A 23,394-nucleotide genomic window follows, 5' to 3' on the forward strand; every position below is an offset into this window, starting at 1 on the left:
TGCTATAACACATCTAAAACACTCACTGGGGGACTTCCCTGGTGGTCCAGGGGTTAGGACTCTGCACTTCCACTACCAGGAGCCTGGGTTCAGCCCTTCGTTGGGAAACTAAGATCCCATAAGCAGTGCAGCATGGCAAAAAAAAAAAAAAAAAGAACAATAACAACAACAAAAAAACTTCATTGGGTTAATGGTAAATTACTATACACATGTCAGCTGGTAGTATAAATAGCTTCAGAAAAACAAGTTGCAATAATTAAATTTAATTTCTAACCATTAAACTAAGGTCTGAACTCATGAAACCTGTCAGTATGATGTGTGGGATTAAAAATATCACAGCTTTTGTATTAATTTCCTGTTGCTGCTCTAAGAAATTATCTCAGTTTAGTGAGTTAAATAACACACATTGATGATCTTACAGTTTGTTGTGCAGGTCAAAACTCTGAAATGGGTCCCCAGGGCTGAAATCAGGTGTCAGGAGGGATCCATTTCTCCTTTAGGCTCTGGAGAGAATCCTTACCTTGCTTTTCCAGTTTCTGGAAATGCCCACATTCCTTGGCTTTTGACCCTTTCCAGCAGTGTCATCACTCTGACCTCTGTTTCTCTCCTCACGTTTCTTATGACCCTGACTCTCCTGTCCTCTCTGATAAGGACTTTTGAGATTACACTGGCTCCACTGAACTAATCTGGTTTAATCTCCCCATCTCAAGACCCTTATCTTAGTTGCACCTGCAAAGTCCATTTTACCATGTAAGGAAACATATTCATGTATTCCGGGGATTAGGCCATGGGGAACATCTTTCTGTGCTAAGTTGCTCAGTGGTGTCCAACTCTTTGCAACCCTGTGGACCGTAGCCCACCAAGCTCCTTCTCCAGACAAGAATACTGGAATGAGTAGGTTGTTATGACCTCCTCCAAGGGTTCTTCCCAACCCAGGGATCGAACCTGTGTCTCTTATGTCTCATGCATTGGCAAACGGGTTCTTTACCACTAGCACACCTAGGAAGCCCCGGGGACATTGTGGGCGGGGGGCGGGGGCCGGGGGGTGGGGGGGGGCTATTATTCTGCCTATAACCCTTGCTTACACTCGGACCATTTTTAAACTTACTAAAAGAACACTGATGAAACCACAGACCTGAGGAACCTTATCTCCTTCTTCCACATCCGTTTAATGCTCTTTTTTCCCTATAAATTTAGGACAGAGGTGAAAAAAAATTAAGAGAAAAGTCTATTACCATATTACTGAATATTTACTACAATATTGACCCCTTAACAAAGCCCATCTGAAAGGCGCATTCTCTGTCGACATATAAGATTAAAAGGAAAAAAAAAAAAAGGATGTTCTTAGGGTTAAGTGTGGCTTTTAATCTCACTCACTCTCATGTGCTTCCTGGAATCCTTGTAAAAGCAGTGAGCTTGTCCACAGGAGAACGTGTATCTAATGAACAGCTTGGTGAACTATGCCATGCAGATTCAAAACCATTTTCTTCTTTGTATTGCAAAAAGAAATGATTGCCTTAATTATAAGCATGGCTATCAATTCTTCTAAGACACTGTTAAAAATATAATGTGAATATTTTCAGTACTTACTTCTGAGGAGTATTTGCCTTAATATGTAGTTTAGCTGGAATTCTTAAGCACCTGTTTCATTCCTATGTGCTCTGGCTAAAAAAAGAAAATTTCATTCTACTGCATTGTTAGTTATTGCATGCTTTGAACTGTATATTGACTTTTGTTACCAGGTTAGCATGCTGGTATGTAACGCATATATGTAAACTGCAAACCATTCTAATCCAGAAGTTCTCAAACTTTACTAGGCATAGAATCACCCAAAAGGCTCGCTAAAACACAGATTACTGAAACCTGCCACACACAACCCCCCCCAGATTTTTGGATCCTGTATATGTCTGGGATGGGGCCCGAGAATTCACATTTTTAGACAAGTTTCTAAGTGATGGTGATACTACTGTCCCAGGGATGACACTGAAAATCTATTAACAAATTCTCTCCTGAACAGTGTAAAAATAAATTAACTAGCTATATAGATGCACAGAGTCTAATAAATAAATTGGTAGATAATTTGCCTGGGTCTCTGGGCTTCCCTGGTGGCTTAGCTGGTAAAGAATCTGCTTGCAGTGTGGGAGATCTGGGTCAATCCCTGGCTTGGGAAGAGCCCCTGGAGAAGGGTAAGGTTATCTACTCCAGTATTCTGGCCTGGAGAATTCCATGGACTGTATAGTCCATGGGGTCACAAAGAGTTGGTCACAACTGAGCAGCTTTCACTTCACTTTCACTATCACCTTATTGCTTGATTTGATGTTCTAGAAACTACCTTGTTGCTAATATTGAACTGAATGTAGGTTACCTGCCTGGGATCCTGGGATTCCAGTGTGACAAATGTTCTTGTCCTGGAAGGTCCTAGTAATTACTGACGAGTCTATCCTCCTAAGTGACTCAAAGCCCCCTAACGTCTCTTGCCTTGGTTGCTTCCTCTATACCATCCTACTTCACAAGACTGTTGAGGGAATTAAATGACAGCCTATGTGACAGAGATTTAAAAACTGAAAAGTATCGCCTGGGGATCTTGTTAAAATGAAGATTCAGATTGCATGTGTCCGGAGTAGTGTCTGAGTTTCTGCACATCTAACCAGCTCCCAAGAGATGCTTGTGTACCTGGTCCATGCCCACCCTTTGGGAGGCGAGGACAACTTAATTCATGCCCCTTGATGATAAGTCCTTAATCTGTGCCTTATTTACATTGTACAGTTATGTCTCCTTGTGTGTTTTTCATGTGTGTATGTCTGTTTGTATATGTGTGTGTGTTTAATTCATGGCAAAATCTGTTGTTCAGTCGCTCAGTTGTGTCCGACTTTTTGTGACTCCATGGACTGCAGCATGCCAGGCCTCCCTGTCCTTCACTATGTCCCGGAGTTTGCCCATGATGACATAAATTACCGAAGGAGAAACACTGGGTAGTCTAAATTATCATCATCCACCACAATAAAGAAGTAAAAATATAATCTTGACGCATTAGTGCTAGCAGGATGGATATGTACTAAGAATTAAATCAGTACTTCTAGTGCTGACTTAAACGTGGACCTAGATTTCAGTTAAAGACTTTTGAAAAGATTTAAGTGCCTATGCTTTGTCTTGCCCTGACCCTAGGAAAATGATTTCAGTCTCAGCCCAGCTACCATCTCTTTCATTGCAGGTGAAAATTGAGCTCCCAACACAACTTCATGAGAAACACCATATTCTGTTTTCTTTTTATCATGTCACTTGTGACATAAATGCGAAAGCTAACACCAAAAAGAAGGAGGCACTGGAAACACCAGGTACTGAGCAGAAGCAATCCGGCATAGCCATACATGTCATCTCTGGGACTTGAAGTGGAAAGTACTTGAAAAGCTGATTTATTGAGAGTTTTTAAACTAAGTTTTGTATTCGTAAATGATAAATAGCTTTCTTTTTACTCCTCACCAGGAAGGTGTATACTGAAAAGTTTTCTCTCTGTTTTTCTTTTTTTCCAGTTGGATATGCTTGGCTTCCTTTGATGAAAGATGATCAGATAGCTTCTCAAGAGTATAATATCCCAGTAGCAACAAGCCTGCCTCCAAATTATTTAAGCTTTCAAGATTCTGCAAATGGGAAGGTACTGGGTAGCATATAACAAGAGAAAAGATACATGGGCTAAATGGCATGAGGTTATCTTCCATCAGCTATTTAAATTAATCCCACCTTAATGTATTCATCCATTGTAATTAGGAATCAACTGTACCTGTAATATTTCAATACCTTGTTTTGTTTTTGGCCAGTAGAAATGATCTATTCAAAATGATCCCCTGATATCACATTGGTATCATTTACTAATACTGTGAAATGTATTTGGATCTCTCATTTTCCATCTCTATAGTAATGTGAGACTAATGGATCAAGGTGGCAAATTAACATAAACTAAATAACCTATTTATTGATATTTCCTTTCTCTCAAATTGCCGCAGTGACAGTAACAAACTCTTTTTTGCAGCACACCGGGAGTGACATTAAATGGGTCGATGGTGGTAAACCACTTTTCAAAGTATCGACATTTGTTGTATCAACAGTGAACACTCAGGTGAGCATGTTGTCCTGATACTATCCAACTGCAGACCAAAATTCCAGAAGTATATTTATGAAGATGACACTTCCCTTGGAAGATGGTTTGCTTCCAATGACAACACCCAAGTGTTAAAAATATGAAACATTTAAAATTAAAATTGTGGACCTTTCCCTTGAAACTCAGTCTAATTTCCAATGCCTATCCAAGCCTCCTCTCATGGAGCAAAGGCCATGAAGTGGGCAAAACTGTATCTGAGAGCCAGTTTGGTCAACTTCTGACACAGTGACTTTGGACAAGTCACTTCACCCCTGCCATCCCATGTCCTCATCAGGAAAATGACAACAATAAAAGAAAATCTCCACCTAAGATTGTAGTGAGGCTCAAAATGAGAAACTGCATGTGAAAATGTCTCATAAACTACAAAATGCTATACACAGGGAACTATTACCAACTGTCATATTACCATAAAACTCACCCCTTCCCGTGCAAGGCAGCTTATTTTAGGACAGTGGGAGAACTTTTATGATACTGATTATAAACTACAAAGCAAGCTGTTACCTGTACATAGAATGAGTATTGCTCCTTTTTTAAATTCTATATGCATTTGGTTGTTGTAGGTGTGTGTTTGTGTGTGCGTGTTTGGTTTTCTTTCTTTTTTTTTTTTTAGTATTTTGTTTTTCGCTTCAAGCTGCTTTAGCACATACTTGGTTGCTAAGAAAAGCAAAATAATCCAGCATATATTGGATCAAAATGTCTTTCTGTAACCACTGGCACCTCAAGCCAAACTGAGTCCTCTTCCCCAGCCCTGTGTCATAACTCCTTAAATACATCTTTTCTCTGATGCCATCAGCCCCAGTCAAGTCCCACAAGATGATCGTTCTCCACCAAGTCCTGCGTTTATGTACCTCAGAATCCTGAGTTTCTCTTTGTCATGCTTCAAGGCTACTTTCCTCCAAACAGCTCAGGTCCCTCTGTGACTCACCATTACTTACCTTTCTCTACATCAGCTTCCACTGCCCACACACTCGTCGCCCTGGGAGACACCGTCTTCCTCCATAGCCATATTTACGTCAGTTTTTGAAGACCCAATGTCCTTTCATGCACTGTACCCTCTGCTTCATTCCTCCAGGACACAGGGATTTTGTGACACTGCCTTTCCTCAGCCAGCAAAGCTATCTCTCTCTCTGCCTCCCCTCCCCTCATCAGTCTTTCAGCTCCTATCCATCCTTCAAATCTTGGTTCAAATATCACCTCCTCAAAGAAGTCTTCCCTATCTGCTGACCCCTCAGACATGCTGTATCATCTTGTCATATACCGTCTAACACCCTTTTTTCCTTTGAAGCACCTGTCTGATTGTGAGAAAATAGGTATGTGTGGAAACCATGGTGTCGTATCCATCTCAGGGGCATTATGGAAGGACCAGAGGAAGGGTGTGGGTTTTCCTTGCCCAGAGCTCTGTCTTCCGTGCCAGCTGAGGATCTGACAAATAGCTTTCACTAAGTAATTCTTGAATAAATAACATGAAACTGACAATATTACTTACACACACACACTGACCTGTGGGGAACTCAAACCACAGATGCCCCTCTAGAGCTGACAAATGCCAGAGAAACACCCAGAAGAGTGTGAAAAGGCAGAGTGCTAGTTTCTCAGACGTGTCTGACTCTTTGCGACCCCACAGACTAGTCCGCCAGGCTCCTCTGTCCATGGAATTCTCCAGGCAAGGATACTGGTGTGGGTTGCCATTGCCTTCTCCAGGGGATCTTCCTGACCCAGGGATTGAACCTGGGTCTCCTACATTGCAGGCAGATTCTTTACCACCTGAGCCACCAGGGAGTCTGTATCCCACTTCCTGACTATGTAACTTTGACACCCAGCATTTCCAATGTGACATTTGCTTCAGGAAACAACATTAAAGGACAGATCGGTTTGCTCCAGCTGCCATTAGAAAATACCACAGACGGGGTTGCTTAAACAGAAATATATTTTCTCACAGTTGTAGAGGCTGGTCGTCTGAGATCAAGGTGTCAGAGTGCTGTCTGCTTCCAAAGCCTCCCTCCTTGGCTTTCCTCTGTGTGTGTGAATATCCAAGTTTGCTCTTCTGTAAAGACATCAGTCATATTTGGGATTAGGACCACACTAACTACCATAATTACCTCTTTAGAGATCTTATTTTTAAATATGGTTACAACCTGAGGTACTGGGAGTTGGGGCTTCAACACATGGATTTTGGAGGGGACACAATTCTGCCCCTAACAAAGGACAGGAGTCAACTTTTATTTCACGATGGCAGGTGGATTTCTTAATTTTTTATTAACGCTGACATTTTAAGTCTGAAAGTATCCCTGCACATATTAAACTGTACCCATTCTCGTGTGTATTAAAGAATAATAAGAATAAATGATAGAAGTCTGTGGAAGAAGCAGGAACAGGAAGATGATAGAAGGCAATTTAAGAAAGAAAGGAAAAAAAAAAAGAGGGAGGAAAGGAGAAGGAACAGAGCCAAGAGAAGGCATTCTCTAGCTATTGTCATGTAGCCCAGAAGGAAACAAATCTCTGAGAATGAAATAGGAAGGAGAGCAGACTTTGTGGTTCAGGTCAAGCCCTCAGCATGCCAGAACAGCTCCGGAAATGAGAGGTCTGTCTCTCTGCCTCCTTGGTAAAGCACCTCACATCAAGTCATCTGCCCTACAGAAGGACTCACCTCCCATCACCATGATTGTTACACAGCTTATGTGTCATCAAAAAAATCAATACTTTTTTTGCTGTTTCAGGATCCACATGTCAACTCATTTTTCCAACAATGCCAAAAAAGGGAGAAAGATATGTCTCAGTCACCTACCTCGAATTTCGTCCGCTCCTGTAAGGTAACATGACATGCAAATAGTTGCAGTGGTCTCCAGGATGGAAATAGGCAAAACAGATCTTTACATTTTGCATTGAGTAGCAAGCTTCAGGGTAATTATTCTTAAAGATTTTTAAACACCTTATAATTTCCAAGAGGAAATGATTTTATTTCACAGTTCCTAAAAGGTGTCTGTATAATGGAAGAGTAAACAAAGATCAGTTTCTCCAAAATAAAAATGATTGAAAATCAGAGTCAATTCACTCTAAATTAGTTATTTAGATGTAGAGTCTTTGCAACATTTACCCTCATGCCTGTATGTCATGAGAAATGCCATGAAAAATAAAGCCAAACAAAGGTGAACTACTGTATTCATATTCAAGTCCTGATGAACATCAGTCAAATGTGCTTTAAATTTAATCAATGACCCTTTTTTTTTTTTCTGTCCTGCCAATTTAACAGAACTTACTGAATGTGGAAAAGATTCATGCAATCATGAGTTTTCTGCCTATAATCTTGAATCAACTCTTCAAGATTCTGGTACAAAGTGAAGAAGATGAAATAAGCACCACTGTGACCAGGTATTCATAGCACAGCCTTGGGAGAAGAGATTTTATAAGCTGGGGTGACAGGCAACTCTTAATTATAACTGAGTGGCTACATAACTGTGTACGCTTGCATTTTGTTTGAACACATATCTCAAAGTTAAGTATGTCTCACTCTTGAGTTCTTACCTTCTAATCATCTATTATTATCATCCAAGTGGAGTTTTAGACCTCTTTTTTAACTTTTCCTTTGTGCTTTTCAATTATACTTTTTTTACTTTGAGATAGTTATACAGGCACTTGCAGTTGTAAGAAGTAATACAAAAGAGAGCTCATGTTCTCGTCGGATGTTCCCAGTGGTGACATCTAGCAAAACTATAGGACAGTATCAATCCCAGAATATTAACACTGAAAGAAGCAGGAGACAGAACATCGCCCTTCCCAGAAAGAGCCCTCATGTTGCCCTTTTATTGACATACCTGCTTCTTTCTCATCTCGGTCTCCACCCCTTATTCCTGGGAACTGCTAATCTTTTCTCCATCTCTAAAATTTTGTTACTTTAAGAATTTTATATATGTTATATTGAAATTTTATATGTAATATGAGTACATATATTTTTATATTGTATTATATATTCCATGTATTTATATAAGTTGATAAATTTATTATATAGTCTATTTTAAATTTATATATGTTATATGGCTTTATGAAGGCTTCCCAGGTGGCACAGTGGTAAAGAATCCGCCTGCCAGTGCAGGAGACACAGGAGACAAGTTCAGTCCCTGGGTAAGGAAGATCCCCTGGAGGAGGAAATGGCAACCCACTCCAGTATTCTCGCCTAGAGAATCCCATGGGCAGAGAAGCCTGATGGACTACAGCCCATGGGATTGCAAAGAGCTGGACACGACTGAGCATGCACACACACACAAATGTGAAATTATATCATATGACAGTGTGTAACCTTTAGGAATTGGCTTTTTTCACTCAGCATAACTCTCTGGAGATTCATCCAGATTGTCACATCAATCAATAGTCCTCTCCTTTTTATGTGAGTAGTATTCCATATCATATTATGTTTAAAACTCACCCGTTGAAGGATAGCTGGATTGTTTCCAGTTTTTGGTAGATTTGGGGTGAACATAAGTTTCCATTTCTCTGGAACGAACAATTGCTAGGTCATACGGTAGTTGCATGCATTGGGTTTTTCTTTCATATTTATTTATTTATTGAGTCTTAGTTGTGACACACAGGATCGTTGGTCTTTGCTGCAGCACGCAGGATGTTTAGTCGTGGCATGCATACTCTTAGTTGTGGTATGCGGGATCTAGTTCCCTGCCCAGGGATTGAACTCAGGCCCTCTGCATTCGGAGCTCAGAGCACTAGCCACTGAGCCACCGGGGAAGTCCCATATGTGCTGGTTTTAAGAACATGCCGAATTATTTTCCAGAGTAGCTGTACCATTTTTTTCCCACTAAATCTTATTTTTCTTTTTATGTTCAATTTTTCTTTCACTGTTTTCGCTTTAAATTTGCCTTCACTACATTCTTTCAACATTGCTAATCTGTCTGGTGACTTTAGCAAATTACAATCTTCTCTTTCTAGAGACAGGGTTGTCAGTTAATTATTGACTCATGTATTCCTAAAGTTCTTTTTTTTTTTAAATATTAGTCACAGCATTCTGGAATGCCATAAGACATTACTTTTATCTTCGTGTTTAGAGATGTAAAGGTTGGAAATGACTAATGGATGTTATAGATACTGAACACCCAGTACTGAGTTTGAAATTGGTTCATTCATTCATTCGCTAATGATTAAGTGCCCAGCTTACCAAACACTTCAGTGACAAACCAAGTGGTATTTTCCTGCCTTCTCCAGAAAGGCCACTCAACAGCTTTGCTTTTCCAGGGTTCTGACTGACATCGTGGCCAAGTGCCATGAGGAACAACTGGACCACTCTGTCCAGTCCTACATTAAGGTATGATATTGCCACTTGGGCATTGGTTGTATCCCCTTGTGCTGTGTGGCTTGTCTCATTTCCTGTCTGCAATAAGTGGGAAGTTCCCCTCTTTAGCTGAATGGTGCCCACCCCAGTCATACTGAACTTTCCCTTTAGTGACTTAGAACTCCTTTTTGCATTAATGGGCTTAATGTATTATTTCAATATATAAATAATGCATACATGTGCAAATGAATATTTATATGGGGAGAAAAAGCAAAGAAAGAAGTGGAGGAGAAAACGAAAGTATGGTCTTTTGAAATCAACATTAGAAATACATGAAATTCCTCTGTAAATTTAAGGAAGACGCCTCCTGTTGGTTTGTTGAATGTGCTGTGTTTCTTCTGTAATGTTTTCTTAGCTCTTTTTATTGTTTTCTCAGGCATTATTTCATTTTCCCAGTTACTGTATATTTGTACCTGCTTCTGGTATGTTAAGTCCTTTCTCCTCCGGCATGAACCACTAGCCCATCCCATCAGTGTGCACTGCTTCCTCCAGTGGCCTTCGTCAGATGTTCACTTGGACATGTTTATATTCTCATTTTCAGCTGGCCTGTGAATTTATGCCAGTGAACTTGTGATGATGTTTGCACATTATAGTTCCAGCCTAAAGGTCATCTTCTTGAAGGAAAAGAAAAAACCCATCCAGAGATAAATAAAAATATCTTATATTCCTTTATATATATAAAGGACCTAAATTTCAATTTTTATGTATAGATCTCTTTTAAGAGACATAGAGCTTTTTAATTAAAAGAACATATTCCATGAGTATATAAAGGTAGACATATACCCATGTAGTTTAGATGTCTAAAAAGGCAACCAGAAAAGAATTTGGGGTCTTTTGTGCTAAAATTTTGTGACAGCAAGAAATAACTAAAACTTTTATTCTGGCGTGAACCCCTCTGAGATATTATCAGTGAGGAATTACTCCCATTACAGTTTCATATTAACATGTTTTTTATCTGTCAGAAAAGTTGAATGTCTTCCCAAATATCTAAGTATGAGTGTGTGCCCTTATATGTCAAAAATAGTAATTTCACAATAATTTCCATATGGTTTGATTTTACCCAATAAGATCTACAATTCAATTGCCAAAGGCCAGTTCCACCTACAAATGACTTTTTAGTTTGCTCTGTAAGACAGAGGCATAGCTTCCTTTTATAGGGTATTGATGAATTTAGTATTCAACAGAATCATCTATAGAATTTTCATTCTCTCAACTTACCCCAATTTTCCATTTCAAGCTCCAGAGGGCATGAAAGGAAAAAAAATTCCCAACCTCTATCATACAATGTCATCTCCTTTTCAACACACGTATTATTTACCTTGTTCCAGTAGAATTACCAAAAATTGCGTTTAGAACCCACTGATGTGACTGTTTTTGTGATAACCGAGGCTAGTTCCTGATGAGAGCCTTATATCAGCTCATAGAAGGGATCTGTAATGCTCTTGGAGTGGTGTCCTGGCAGTGCTTCCTGGAGCAGTCTTTATTTTTAACCAGGATATTTAAAAAATCCTGACGAGACCATTTGATTTTGTGATGTAGGTAGATACTTACTGAGTTTGCTTTGAAGTGTTTTCTCCAGTGGACCACATTTTGTCAGTGTTTTAAATCCAGAAATACACCTACATGGATTTTCAAGCTGATGACAATTCCTGAAGATGTTTCATAACATTATTTCATATGTCTAAAACAAATACAAATACATATAACCAACTAAAATTTATTCTGGAAAAAGCACTAAAGTAGAAAATGGAAAACTAGATTCTAGTCAGGGTTAGATCGTTAACTCGGAGTGATCAGCATGTCTGAACCTCACGTTTCCTCTCTGTGAAGTGAGATGGGTGGACGAGATGAACATCCAGCTATCTGACTCTGTGATTTGACTCCTGCTATAGTACGTGGCTGACAGTCTGACCTTGACCAAGGAGTCTGATTTTTTTTTTCACCCTTAATGGAAAAAATTATTTTCTAACATATACAGTAATATTAAGCTCCACACCTAAGAGTTTAATGAAAACTGGGGTCAATACCTGCTTTGATGTCCTTGCAAGACGTGATAGTTGATATAGTTCATACTTATTCAGAAATATGCTAAACACCATTTCAAGTTCAGTGGTGCTAAATGCTGCTAACTCACTCCATCTACGATATCCAAAATGCACACATACACCCACCATGTCTTTTTCAAAGATATATGTCTAAACTTGATCTAATTAGATACCATCGTTTATAGCAATTCATGGGATTGACATGGTTTAGCCAAAATTTTAAAAAATTTCAGAGCTAGTCAAAATGCCCTTGGAGCTAAGTTACTATGCATGGGATTAGATAGTTGATTACATTACCCTCATAGGAGTCATAATCCATGAGGGGGAAAATTGTACTACTCTTGATCTTAGCTAGTTTCATGCATCTCTTAGCCTTATTTTTCTCCTTTGGGATGAGCTTGGAGAAGTCAGACGCCTCAGGAGATTTAGGCATCAATGTGCTATGAAGTCAAAGAAATAACTATAGACCCAAATGCAAAGTGCCTCTGCTTTGTTTCTTGTCTGTCTTCACCCTTGACTATAGTGAAGTCCAAACTAAATATTATAAAGAAATGACCTTCCTTGAGGCAAACCCAACTCATAAGTAAAACATCATAAGCATTTTGTATCTTAAATATATGTGCATGAATTGATACTTAAAATATATGAAGAAATATGGAAGACTAAACCATGACATGCACTCACTGTGCCAACAACCAATCTTGTAAGGAAAAAGCCAGCAGCATTTGCTATCTTACTGATGGCCAATGTTTATGAACCTCTTGGTTGCTGTGTCTCAGCATGAGATGGTAGTGGACCCTGGGCGTGTGGGCAACTCTCCTACTGGCCTCTGGAAGGCACCAGTTTCCCCACTTGGCTATTTGAGTGGGTACTCTACCCTTTCAGGATGAAGAAATGCTACCATGCCACCCACCTGTTGCCAGTGGAAGGAAGGAGAAGGGGAAATGTGCCCTAAGTAGGTGGGTCAAAGCCCTCCATGTTTCCTTGAACCCGCTAAATTGCTCTCTGACCTTCTTTTTGATTTCTACTAAGAGTGTGTCAAGGAGAGCTTAGGTGAGCAAGGCTCTACCTATACAAAGCCCTCAGTAGGAGCAGGTGTGTATTACACTTATCATTGGGCCTTCATTTATTTCATGACAAAATCTGGCATGAGCAGATAATTTTGAGACATGAGTTATTCATGGAACATAATTTTTGACCCTTTGTTTTTAAGTATTTAACTTTTTTTCCACTGTTTGGATTTTCTTCAGTTTGTGTTCAAGACTATGGCATACAAGGAGAGAACTATACATGAAGAACTGGTTAAAAATATGACTGGTCTTTTGCAATCAAATGACTCCATAACAGTCAAGCATGTCCTGAAGGTAAAGAATTTAAAGACGGGCTTTCATTGGGATGGCTTACACTCAACTCTGAAGGTGACAGGAGTCATTGATTTTTATAGATCATTTCTCTTATGGTTTCTGGTATAAGTTTCATGTTGGAACAGTAGCATGTGACCCCATAGACTGTAGCCCACCAGGCTCCTCTGTCCATGGGATTCCCCAGGCAAGAATACTGGAGTGGGTTGCCATGCCCTCCTCCAATATTAAGAGAACAGATCATCTTTAAAAGTAGAATGGACTCAGGTCCTTTGGCCTAAAGGCAAAATGAATGACTCTTAAGAATGACCTATAACATTCAAAAGTTCTAAGTGTACCCAAAATAAAGTTTATGGGGTTCTTAGGCACAATAAGAGGGAAAATACCAACAAAAGGATTAATGATATATTAATGAATAAACTGACAGCAGAGAGGAGGCAGAGAAACAGCTACTCTTTTTCCCCAAAAAGTTGCAACACATGCATTTGTAGTAACATAAAAGATGGTGAGAAGCTTATGAAGATATAACTCTAAGTTATTATAGACTTGTGAATGTAGTCCCCTGCTAAATTAATTATCTGTCATGACTTGACAGATAGATGATTGATGAGTAAGTAGCTAGAGAGGGCTGAGGCTGAATCAATAAGCATCAGTATTTCACTAAAATCAAATTTGTCTAGGTCAAGTGGTTTGTTTGTTTAAATTTATATTAGCTGTATGAGCATATTCATTCAATTTATCCAGCAAATATGTTCCAAGTACCTTCTATGCAACAAACACCATCCTCACCATCCTTGGCACTTGATATACATTTAGAGAATAGAATAAAGATCTCTGCCTTTGGGAAGTTTACACAGTACTGCAAGATAAAAAATAGTAAATGACCCACATAATAGCAAAGTTCCTTAAATTGCATGTTCAGGGACTTCCTTGGCTGTCCAGTGGTCACAAAGACTCCACGTTGCCAGTGCAGGAGGCTCAGGTTCAATCCCTGATCAGGAACTTAAGATCCCACGTGTGGGAAGGAGAGGTTGAGATGAACTGCGAGAGTCACATTGACATATACACACTACCATGTGTGAAACAGATAGCTAGTGGGAAGCTGCGGTGTGACACAGGACGCTCAGCTTGATGCTCTGTGATGACCTAGAGGGGAGGGATGGGGTGGAGGGGCGTGGGGGGGAAAGGGAAGCTCGAGAGGAGGTATGTATACATACAGCTGATTCATGTTGCACAGCAGAAATTAACACAACATTGTAAAGTAACCCTAATTTTTTTTGTTTTAAAATAAAAAAGTTAATTTTAAAATTAAAAAATCGATAAAAAAAAAATCTCACATGCCAGTTGGTGTGGCCTAAAGATGGAAAAAAAAAAATAAAGTCTTGTGAGGTTTTAAAAAATGTTGGGGAAAAATTGCATGTTCAGCGGTGAGAAGTAGCATGGGAAAAGAAAATATCAAGCAGGTAAGGGCATGGGGAGCACTGAGGGCAGAGTGAGGTTTACAGTTTTAAATAGAATGGTCCGGATAGAGCTTGTGGAGGAGGAAAGACCTCAACAGAAAATGTGAAGGAGGTGAGAGAGCTAGAGACGTTTAGGGTAGACCATTAAAGGGAGAGGGGAAAACATAACAGTATTTGTCATTCTTTGACTCATTTCACTAAGCATGTAATGCCCCCCAGGTCCATCCATGATGTCACAAATAGCAAAATTTAGTTCACTTATATGTGGAATCTAAAAAATAAAGCAAAGAAGTGAGTACAACAAAACAGAAACAGACTTAGAGAGAACGAACTAGTGGTTATCTGAAGGGCGAGGAGTGAGGAGAGGGGCAAAATAAGGGAAGGGGATTAAGAGGTACAAACTGCTAGGTATAAAATAAACTACAGCAATGTAATGAAGAGCACAGGGTATATTGCCAGTATTTTATAATAACCTTATGAGGAGTGCACTCCATAAAAATATTGAATCACTATGTTGTACACCTGAAACTTACATAATGTTGTTAAGTCAACTGTATTTCAATGAAAGAAAATAAAGATTGAGGGGAAGACCTGTATAATGCCGTAAGGCAGCACCACACCTGGTGGTCATGCCTAAAGGATGGCAGGAAGGCCAGTGTGGCTGGGGCCACGTAAGCAAAGAGAGGAGACAAGACGAAGTCAGAGAGGCACCAGGAGGTTAGGCGGGTAGCGTAAGGCCTGTGGGCCATTGCAAGGGCTTTGGCTTCTGCTGGGAGAGAAACTGGGAGCCATGAGAGGCCTTTGAAGGGAGAAGTGACTTGAGCTGACCTTGGTTCAAAAGGATCTCTCTGATGACTGCACAGAGAATAGATTGTAACGGGGTGAGGGTGGGGACAGGGTCGCTGGAGAAGGCTGCCTACCTAGCATCCTTGGGTATTCTTTGCTGCTGTGTGTGCTCAGTTGTGTCTGACCCTTTGTGACCCCATGGACTGTAGCCCACCAGGGTCATCTGCCCATGGAGTTTTCCAGGCAAGAATACTGGAGTGGGGTACCATTTCCTTCTCCAGAGGATCTTCCCAACCCAGGGATCAAACCCACATGTCTTGTGTCTCCTGGATTGGCGGGCAAGTTCTTTACCACTAGCACCACCTGGGAAGCCCTGGATATACTTTGGCCTTCTCCAAGTGCACCCCTTCTCATGAGACAAAGTGTGAGGGTAGTCAAAAGGAATGCTGCCTGGAACTATAAGGATTCCTAGGAGCCCCGACCTTTAGAGCTTGTAGGTTTATTCCTGGGCCTGCTTACACCTCTTTATAAGTCCATACTAAAGAGGGAAACTCTTGTTGCCCGAGTGTAGCCCCAGACCTAAGGCAGGAGCAGCGTTTGGTGGGAGAGAGGAACTGGTTTGTGGGCAGCGTCCTGCATTGGGCAACTGGTTCTTGGGCTTGCAGACTGGACAGTCACACCAGGTCCCTTAGGGCAGGATGGAGCCCTGGGTGAGAGGAAGGGGTGGGCCAGGGTCGTGCTCGTCCTATGCTCCCACATTCAGGTACAGTATTCCAAACTGTTATGAAGTTGTATTTGTCAAGGTAGGAAGAGCCAACATACTTTATTTAACACTCTGTTAGCTTTTAAATACTTACACATACAGCTTCCATTTTTACTCTGCCTCTACCCATGGTAATGTGAGGGGTGGGCCTGTACAACATTTAGTTTTGTTTAAGGAGAACAGGTAGAACACTCCATGAATAAGTATTTGCTAAGACGACTGTCTAATCAGCCATGTCAAATAAGCCAGTGTCTTGTGTTATACAGTCTTTGAGATGACTGGGAAACAGAAATATCTGGCATTTACATTTCCCATGAAACTTTGCTAAGGATGATTCTAACATGGAGACTATATTATTGCTCTGATGCATTTAATTTCAAAGAATATATTCTAAGATAAAGATTTTATAGCATTGCATGTCATAAAGAACAGAATTATCATTACTTTGCTGTAAGATAATAAATTTCTGGTTGTCTTTTCTTTTCCTAACAGCATTCCTGGTTCTTCTTTGCAATTATCCTAAAATCCATGGCACAGCACTTAACTGACACAAATAAAATTCAGGTAAGATCATATGTAATAAAATAGCATCCAACAATTATGCTCATGAATGTTCTCTTAATAATGAATATTCTCTTATAAGTTCCATTTTTATTTGTTTTATAAACCTCATTGATTTATGCTCACTGCTTTAAGAATTTTTTTATGTGGACCATTTTTAAAGTCTTTATGGAATTTGTTACAATATTACTCCTGTTTTACGTTTTGGTTTTTTGCTAGCAAGGCACGTGAGATCTTAGCCTCCCCCAGAGAGTAAGGGGTGTTAGTCAGTCATGTCCATCTCTTTCCGACCCCATGGAGTGTAGCCTGCCAGACTCCTGTGTCCATGGAATTCTCCAGGCAAGAATACTGGAGTGAGTAACCATTCCCTTCTCCAGGGGATCTTCTTGACCCAGGGATTGAACCTGGATCTCCTGCAATGCAGGCAGATTCTTTACTGTCTGAGCCGTCAGGGAAATCCCTTAGTCCCCCAGTCAGGGATCGAACCCACACACCTTGCCTTGGAAGGCAAAGTCTTGCAACTGGACTACCAGGGAAGTCCCTGCTCATTGCTTTCTATGTGGGAGACGTGATTATTGTGTCAGTACATGTCCTTCAGAAGCAGATGGAAGGACAAAGTTAGAAATGCAAAATGACTGTAAAGGATAAAAGGACAGGCAAAAGGACTAGGGAAGTCTGATGCCTGTGAAAGGAAATGGCAAAGGAAGGAGGATTGACTGGAAAGAGCCTCACAGTGAGACAGTTTTAGCTGGACCGATGGGCTGTCTGAGAGCAAAGGGTGTTCATGAGGAAAGTCCTGCATTGGGCAGATGATTTGACTCTGGTACCTCTGCACGCTTGGAGCAGCCAGGGAGAATGTGACCTTGGTGACCTTGGCATGGTCTCTTGAGTGCATCCTTAAAACCCCGTAACTGTTTCTTTCATCACAGCAGATTTTGTCTTAAAGGAATATCTGAGCTGTGCACATCCTTGACTGCCACCTGTGGTCCATGGTCCACAGATTACACTACATTTTGCAAATGTCTCTGATTCTGCCCCTCCATAGCTTCCCTGGGCCTCTCTCCCTGAAAAATGGAGGCTAGTGGGATTTGATTAACTGTAGCCTGTTACTATGGCTGGCCTGAGGACCTTACGTGGTTCTTCTCATCACCTCCCTCCTCTGCCATCGATTCTAGATTCCCCTCACCCTCAGCAAGCAGCTCTGAAGGTCTCAATCACTTACCTGTATTGTGGCCCAAACACTCATTCCAAAGGGGTCCGGAGCGGTCTCAGCCTTTGGACAATAAACTCTACTTGGACTATTTGTAGTTACAGTTGGGTACGGAGGATCAAAAACCACCCAAGTGGATTCCCTGAGTTCTGCACGTATTTCTCTCTGTTCTCTTTGTGGGTAAGACCAGGCAGAAACCTCAGACACTATGCCTCCTTCACTGGGAGACTAAATCAGAACAGTATTGCATGGGGTGGGGACAGTGGTGAATAGCAATTATCGTCTTCCTTTATACTCTTGGTGGGGGAGGGGCAGTGTCCCAGGCCAAAACCTATAGAGCCCATTGAAGAAGGACTTCAGAATCATTATATAGACACTTACTCAAGCTGCAGGACACTTTCTTTAGGGACCCTGTCTCCTTTTCAGTCAGTGTGTACCAGATTTGAGAACTGACTCAGGTCCAGGAAGACAGAGGCCTGGTTACCCTTGGCCAAGCATGCAGTCAAGCATCCAGTGTGTGTTTACTTCAAATGCCAATTGTGTCAATACAAATTATACATTTAGACCAGATAAATGACTATTGGTCAGATCTTTGAACCCAGTGGACCTGCTGCTAACAGAACTTAGGACTACTTTATTAATCCTGTGAGTTTCTACTCTAAGCGGGTGGACATGATGGTATTTTGGTCTCCAGATATCCGTATCAATTCAGATCCTGTGTCCACTACTGCTTCAAATGTTTGAGTGTTGCCCCAAGTGTAATCACCTAAGAAAATCCTACAGAGTCCTTTGGAGAAGGACTTTAGAATCATTACATTAGACACTTACTCAAGCTGCTGGGCATTTTCCTTAGGGACCCTGCCTCCTCTTCAGCCAGCGTGTACCATATTTGAGAACTGACTCAGGTCCAGGAAGTTGGAAGAGTCATGGCTATTTGTTGGGACAGAGATCCTTGTCTTCTGATGGTCCATTCTTGTCTTATTGGTGGATATGAAGCAATGCCATTGTTGCCTGCTGCCTGTCTTGTCCCTAGGAATTCCACACATCATTAACCAGCCCCCCAGCTTCCTGAGAGTCAAGCCCCCTTGACTGCTCTCCAGACTTGCCATTTGTCTTGAGCATCACAGCCACTAGTGCCTGGAGATTGGGTGCAATCACATGACCTCTGTATATAGCTGACCCTCATCCTCATGGCTGTTAGTGAGCCAACACTGTATTTGTCTCTCCCACCTGCAGAGGGGAGATACCACTGAATGTCTTAGGGATGTCAGTGCATGGCTTTGGTGCATAGTGGGTCTTCTGGGCTCATATTTCCATTCCTATATGTCCACCTCCCTCTGCCTGTTTATCCCTTCCTCTATCATCTGCCAGGGCAACCCAGGTATTTTCATCCTGCTTAAAATGAGCCATCTCTAGGACTCTTAAGAGCCACCTAACAGTGAGTGGTCCATCCCCTGAATTCTTGTTTAAGCCCATATCCTGACAAAGTGCCCTCAAGTCAGTGAATTTGAATTTGTCCACTCTTTCATTCTGGCCGTGTTGATCAAACACCCGCAACACTGTCTCAGTGGTGCTCCCATGTGGTCCCTGCTACTGCACGCTGTGCTGTTTTGAGTTGCTCAGTTGTGTCCAACTCTTTGCGGCCCCATGAACTGTAGCCCACCAGTCTCCTCTGCCCATGGAATTTTCCAGGCAAGAATACTGGAGTGGGCTGCATTTCCCTTGCCAGGTGATCTTCCTGACTCAGGGGTCAAACCCGAATCTCTTGCTTCTCCTGCATTGGCAGGCAAGTTCTTTACCACTACCACCACCTGGGAAACCATACCTGGCACATGCTAGCTAAATCTTATTAACTGCCTGGGGTATACAGTCTTCCTTACCTTATTAGGCTGAGCAGGTTCACAGCTGAGTTAAGCTGGGGTTTAACTCCAGTTAATGGCTGGAGCTTCAGGAGAGGAGGAAGGACAGCTCCCAAAGGGTCTGCCTGTTGCCTTGCAGGCTTCTGCAGCATCTTCCCACATGCCAGAAGTGCTGCCTCTTAGCGGAGGGGAACGGGGCACTGAGGATTCAAGGGACTCTGCAGAGCCACCATCCTTGGGTTTTCCATCCACACCTCCAGCCCTCAGGTCTTTCCAAACATGGTCTTGACATAGCATATGAGACCTGCCCTGGCTTCACATCTCATCATCTCTAGTATTCCAGAACTCTGAATTCTTAAGCACTATGTTTGCTTTTCAGCTGTGTCTGCTCTTCTGCTCCCAGAGATAACAGCCTCCCACCTGGGAGCAAGAGAAAATCTAACATGAAGATAAGGACGATTCCTGTTTCTCTGTCATTAAGCTATATCAGGACACCTCAGCATTATAACCCTTGCTCTGCCATTAACATGTTAGATGATAAAAAAAGACACTGAACATCTCACAGCCTGCTTTCCCATCTGTAAAAAGAACAGACTGGACTAAAATCTTTCAGTTCCCACTAGTATATATCTGCTCAAATCGATAGATTACAAACATGCTATGGACACCTAAGAACAGAAGAACTTCTCATGGACAGAGGTTCACATTCACTGAGTCGAGCTCCCTTTTCATGACCCTCTTCAGGAGCAGCCACCACACCCAATTTTCTCCCAAGGGCACATGACCATCTGATGTTCTAACCATCTCTATTTATCACATTAAGAGACCAGATGCCATCATTTGACTTAAAAACATTCCCAATAAGCGTCTCCCAAGCTATTTGGATTTTGTTTTTTTATTTTTTTTAAATTGTGAAGTGAATGGCTTTCTTTGTTATTAAAAAAAAGTTCCACTATCAGGAAGATTTGAGGAAGTCATATCCTCTAGTCTGGTCCTCTGAGAGGCAGATAGCACCTCCCTGGCACCCCTGCTTTCTTATCCTCGTCAATTCCTATTTACTAGAAAATGCCGAATGCCTTCTCAACACTGAGCTCTAGTAGTGAAAGATTGCTTATATTGGCTGCATGTTTTGTTTTCCATCAGCCCCTTATTCCTAACACAACTCCCAAATGCCTGAAACTCAGCCCCGGCATTCTGCATCTGGTCCTTGTGACCTCTGCTGAATCATAGCCCAGGTTTTCCAGCAGGTTCCAGCTTACAGCTGTGGCTCCGACTGTCACCTCACTGCCTTCCTCCTCTTCCTGAGACAGAAAGCCCACTGTCCCCAACTCAGCAGTTCTCCCCTCTCAAGCCCTTGGGATAGACTTCTGGAGAAGAATTTAAAATATTACTCATTGGGAATTCCCTGGTGGTCTAGTGGTTAGGACTCGGCGCTTTCACTGCTGGGGACAGGGTTCGATCCCTAGTCAGCGATCCTGACTAGGATCTTACAAACCATGTGGCACAACCAAAAAAACTAAAACATCAAAATGTTACCTCTGTATACCAATCAGCGTGTCTTGGGGTTAAGAGTGGGAGTAGGCTTCAAGGGGAATTTGAAAGGAAAACAAAAAAAGGGCGGGGAGGAGGAACAGAGGAATTATCAAGGTCCAGGCTGTTAATGCATATCCCTGTGAAGATGTTGGCACTGATGCATTTAATGTCTCTTAGAGGACTAACACAGTGAAAAGAGGAAAGCGACAATTGTGCTTTGATTATCTAAAACCTGATTGTTGCTTTCACAGGTAACTCATTTACCCTTATTTCTCAAGGTATATGGAGCAGAATGAAAAATGATGTATGCAGTTAAATCCATTAAGTTTACTTGTTGTCAATTTAATTTTATTTCAATAGTAAACTTTGAATATATACAGAGAGTAACCATGAGATTCTTAAAGTGACAGTCATTTCCTGGTAAAAATGGCTTAAAAAAAGCCAGGCGAAGCCAACTGCAGCATTCTGTGGTTAATTAGTGTTTGTGCTATGCAGTTTCTCTAATTTTAGCCTCCATGGTTTTTATTCTTGCATCATGGAAGGTTGAGTGCTTAAAATTTATGAAAATAAAGGTTAGTCAAACTCTCAATTGTCTGTTTCTGTCTATAGTGAAATTGCAAGTCTAATTTTAAAGCCATCTTGTAAAGGTGAATGAATCTTACCTATCTTGTGCAAAGAAATTGTATAAATTCACAAAACCGTGACAGAAATGGGAAAACTCAGCTGCCTGAAATTTTCCAAGTTAAAGTAGGAGGGGTAGATCTCTGTACCTGAGGGCACTCTTTTAGGGGCATTTGGAGTTTTACTCAGTTTATGTTGAGTAATCTCACAGCCAAACCATTTTTTACCATATGGCAAAAGCGTTTTGACAGTGAAGTCTCACTGACAACTGTCATGGGCCTATGCTAATACCACTGAGTTAAGACCAGCCAGTATAGTCTTCCATCTATAAGACGAATAACGTTTGAGCATCTAATGGAAAACATGGTGATTATAGTTGATAGCATTGTATTGTATAATTGAAATTTGCTGGGAAAGTAGAACTTAAATGTTGTCTCCCCAAAAATATGTATGTGAGCTAATGGATGGCTTAATTAACTAGATGAGGGGTGGGGATTCTTTCACAATTTATCATGTGCATGAAAACACCAGAGTGTATGCTTTAAATATGCTATAATTTTGTATGTCAGTTATGTCTCTTATAAAACTGAAATAACTTTTATAAAAAAGCTCAACTGGTACTCACAACTTTGAGGACATTTCAAACTAATATCTGTAATCATTCAGTTATTCATTCATTGACTTCTTATAGTTGTTTATTGGAGGATTCTTATTAATAGTTTTAAAAATCAAAATAATTGATTTTTAAATTAGAGAACTGTGAATCAAAGAAAATATAGAATAATAGTCATTAAACCATTCATAGTAGTTATTTCCTGAGAAGGCAAGAATGGGTATTAAGAGGTTATAAAAAATGTTACATTTCTATGTTGTCTGAATAGTTTGCAATTCATATATGTTATAATTTATAATGAAAAAGTGAAAGCTCTATTGGCCAAAATAGAAAAAAAAAATTCACTGAAAAGTGGAAATCATGACCTTGAAATTGAAATGGCTTCTGATTTCATTATTGCTTTCAAGTTTCCAAAAAGACTTTTTGTTTGATAATAAATAGAATGAAGTAAGTCTTACAGGTTATGTTTTCCAGGCTTAGTATTTCACAGGTCTCATTGTAAAGAAATGATCCATTCTTTCCTTAGCTTTCTCGGCCTCAAAGATTTCCCGAATCTTTTCAAAATGAATTGGACAATCTTGTCATGAGCCTCGCTGACCACATGATTTGGAAAAACAAAGACGCACTTGAAGAAACAAGAAGGGCAAACCACAGCGTTGCCAGATTTCTTAAGGTACATTATACAAAGTCATGATTCTATTCAAGTCTGTGTGATAGTGGCTATGAGATACTCTACGTGTTAATTAAGTTCAGGTTCATTTATAATGAAAAGTCAAGACTACCACGATTAGATGAATGCTTTCATCTATGTCTTTCTTGCTTGGAATACTTTCTGATTTTTTTTTTCCCCAATGTGGAGTCCTATAGAACAAAAACCAAGGTTAGAGAAAAGTATCTGCTTGAATACTGCCAAATGTAGGACTTCTAAATATTTTTAAAGAGAAAAATGAGATTTTTAGAGGAGAACTTGTCCTGAGGCAACATTTTTGTCTCGGACTTTTCTATCCTTGAAGTGATATTTTGGCATGGCTACAGCTCTCAGAGTGATGCCAAATAGCCACTTTGGAAAAATTTGGGGGCATTGAACATTT

The 23,394-nt window shown here is 40.7% G+C and overlaps 1 protein-coding gene across 3 annotated transcripts in view; it reads left to right on the forward strand.

The window, feature by feature from the left end:
• DOCK10 (dedicator of cytokinesis 10) overlaps positions 1-23,394 on the forward strand; it is a 236,615-nt gene that overhangs the window by 159,588 nt on the left and 53,633 nt on the right. For all 3 annotated transcript variants that reach the window (XM_040228471.1, XM_040228472.1, XM_040228473.1), the window contains exons 20-28: positions 3,212-3,335; positions 3,531-3,652; positions 4,028-4,114; positions 6,874-6,966; positions 7,407-7,525; positions 9,395-9,464; positions 12,787-12,900; positions 16,399-16,470; positions 22,830-22,976. In XM_040228471.1, coding sequence (XP_040084405.1) covers positions 3,212-3,335; positions 3,531-3,652; positions 4,028-4,114; positions 6,874-6,966; positions 7,407-7,525; positions 9,395-9,464; positions 12,787-12,900; positions 16,399-16,470; positions 22,830-22,976 — 948 coding nt within the window. The remainder of the gene's footprint in view (positions 1-3,211; positions 3,336-3,530; positions 3,653-4,027; positions 4,115-6,873; positions 6,967-7,406; positions 7,526-9,394; positions 9,465-12,786; positions 12,901-16,398; positions 16,471-22,829; positions 22,977-23,394) is intronic.

This window comes from Oryx dammah, unplaced genomic scaffold (genome assembly GCF_014754425.2).
Source record: "Oryx dammah isolate SB20612 unplaced genomic scaffold, SCBI_Odam_1.1 HiC_scaffold_27, whole genome shotgun sequence".
Classification (NCBI taxonomy): domain Eukaryota; kingdom Metazoa; phylum Chordata; class Mammalia; order Artiodactyla; family Bovidae; genus Oryx; species Oryx dammah.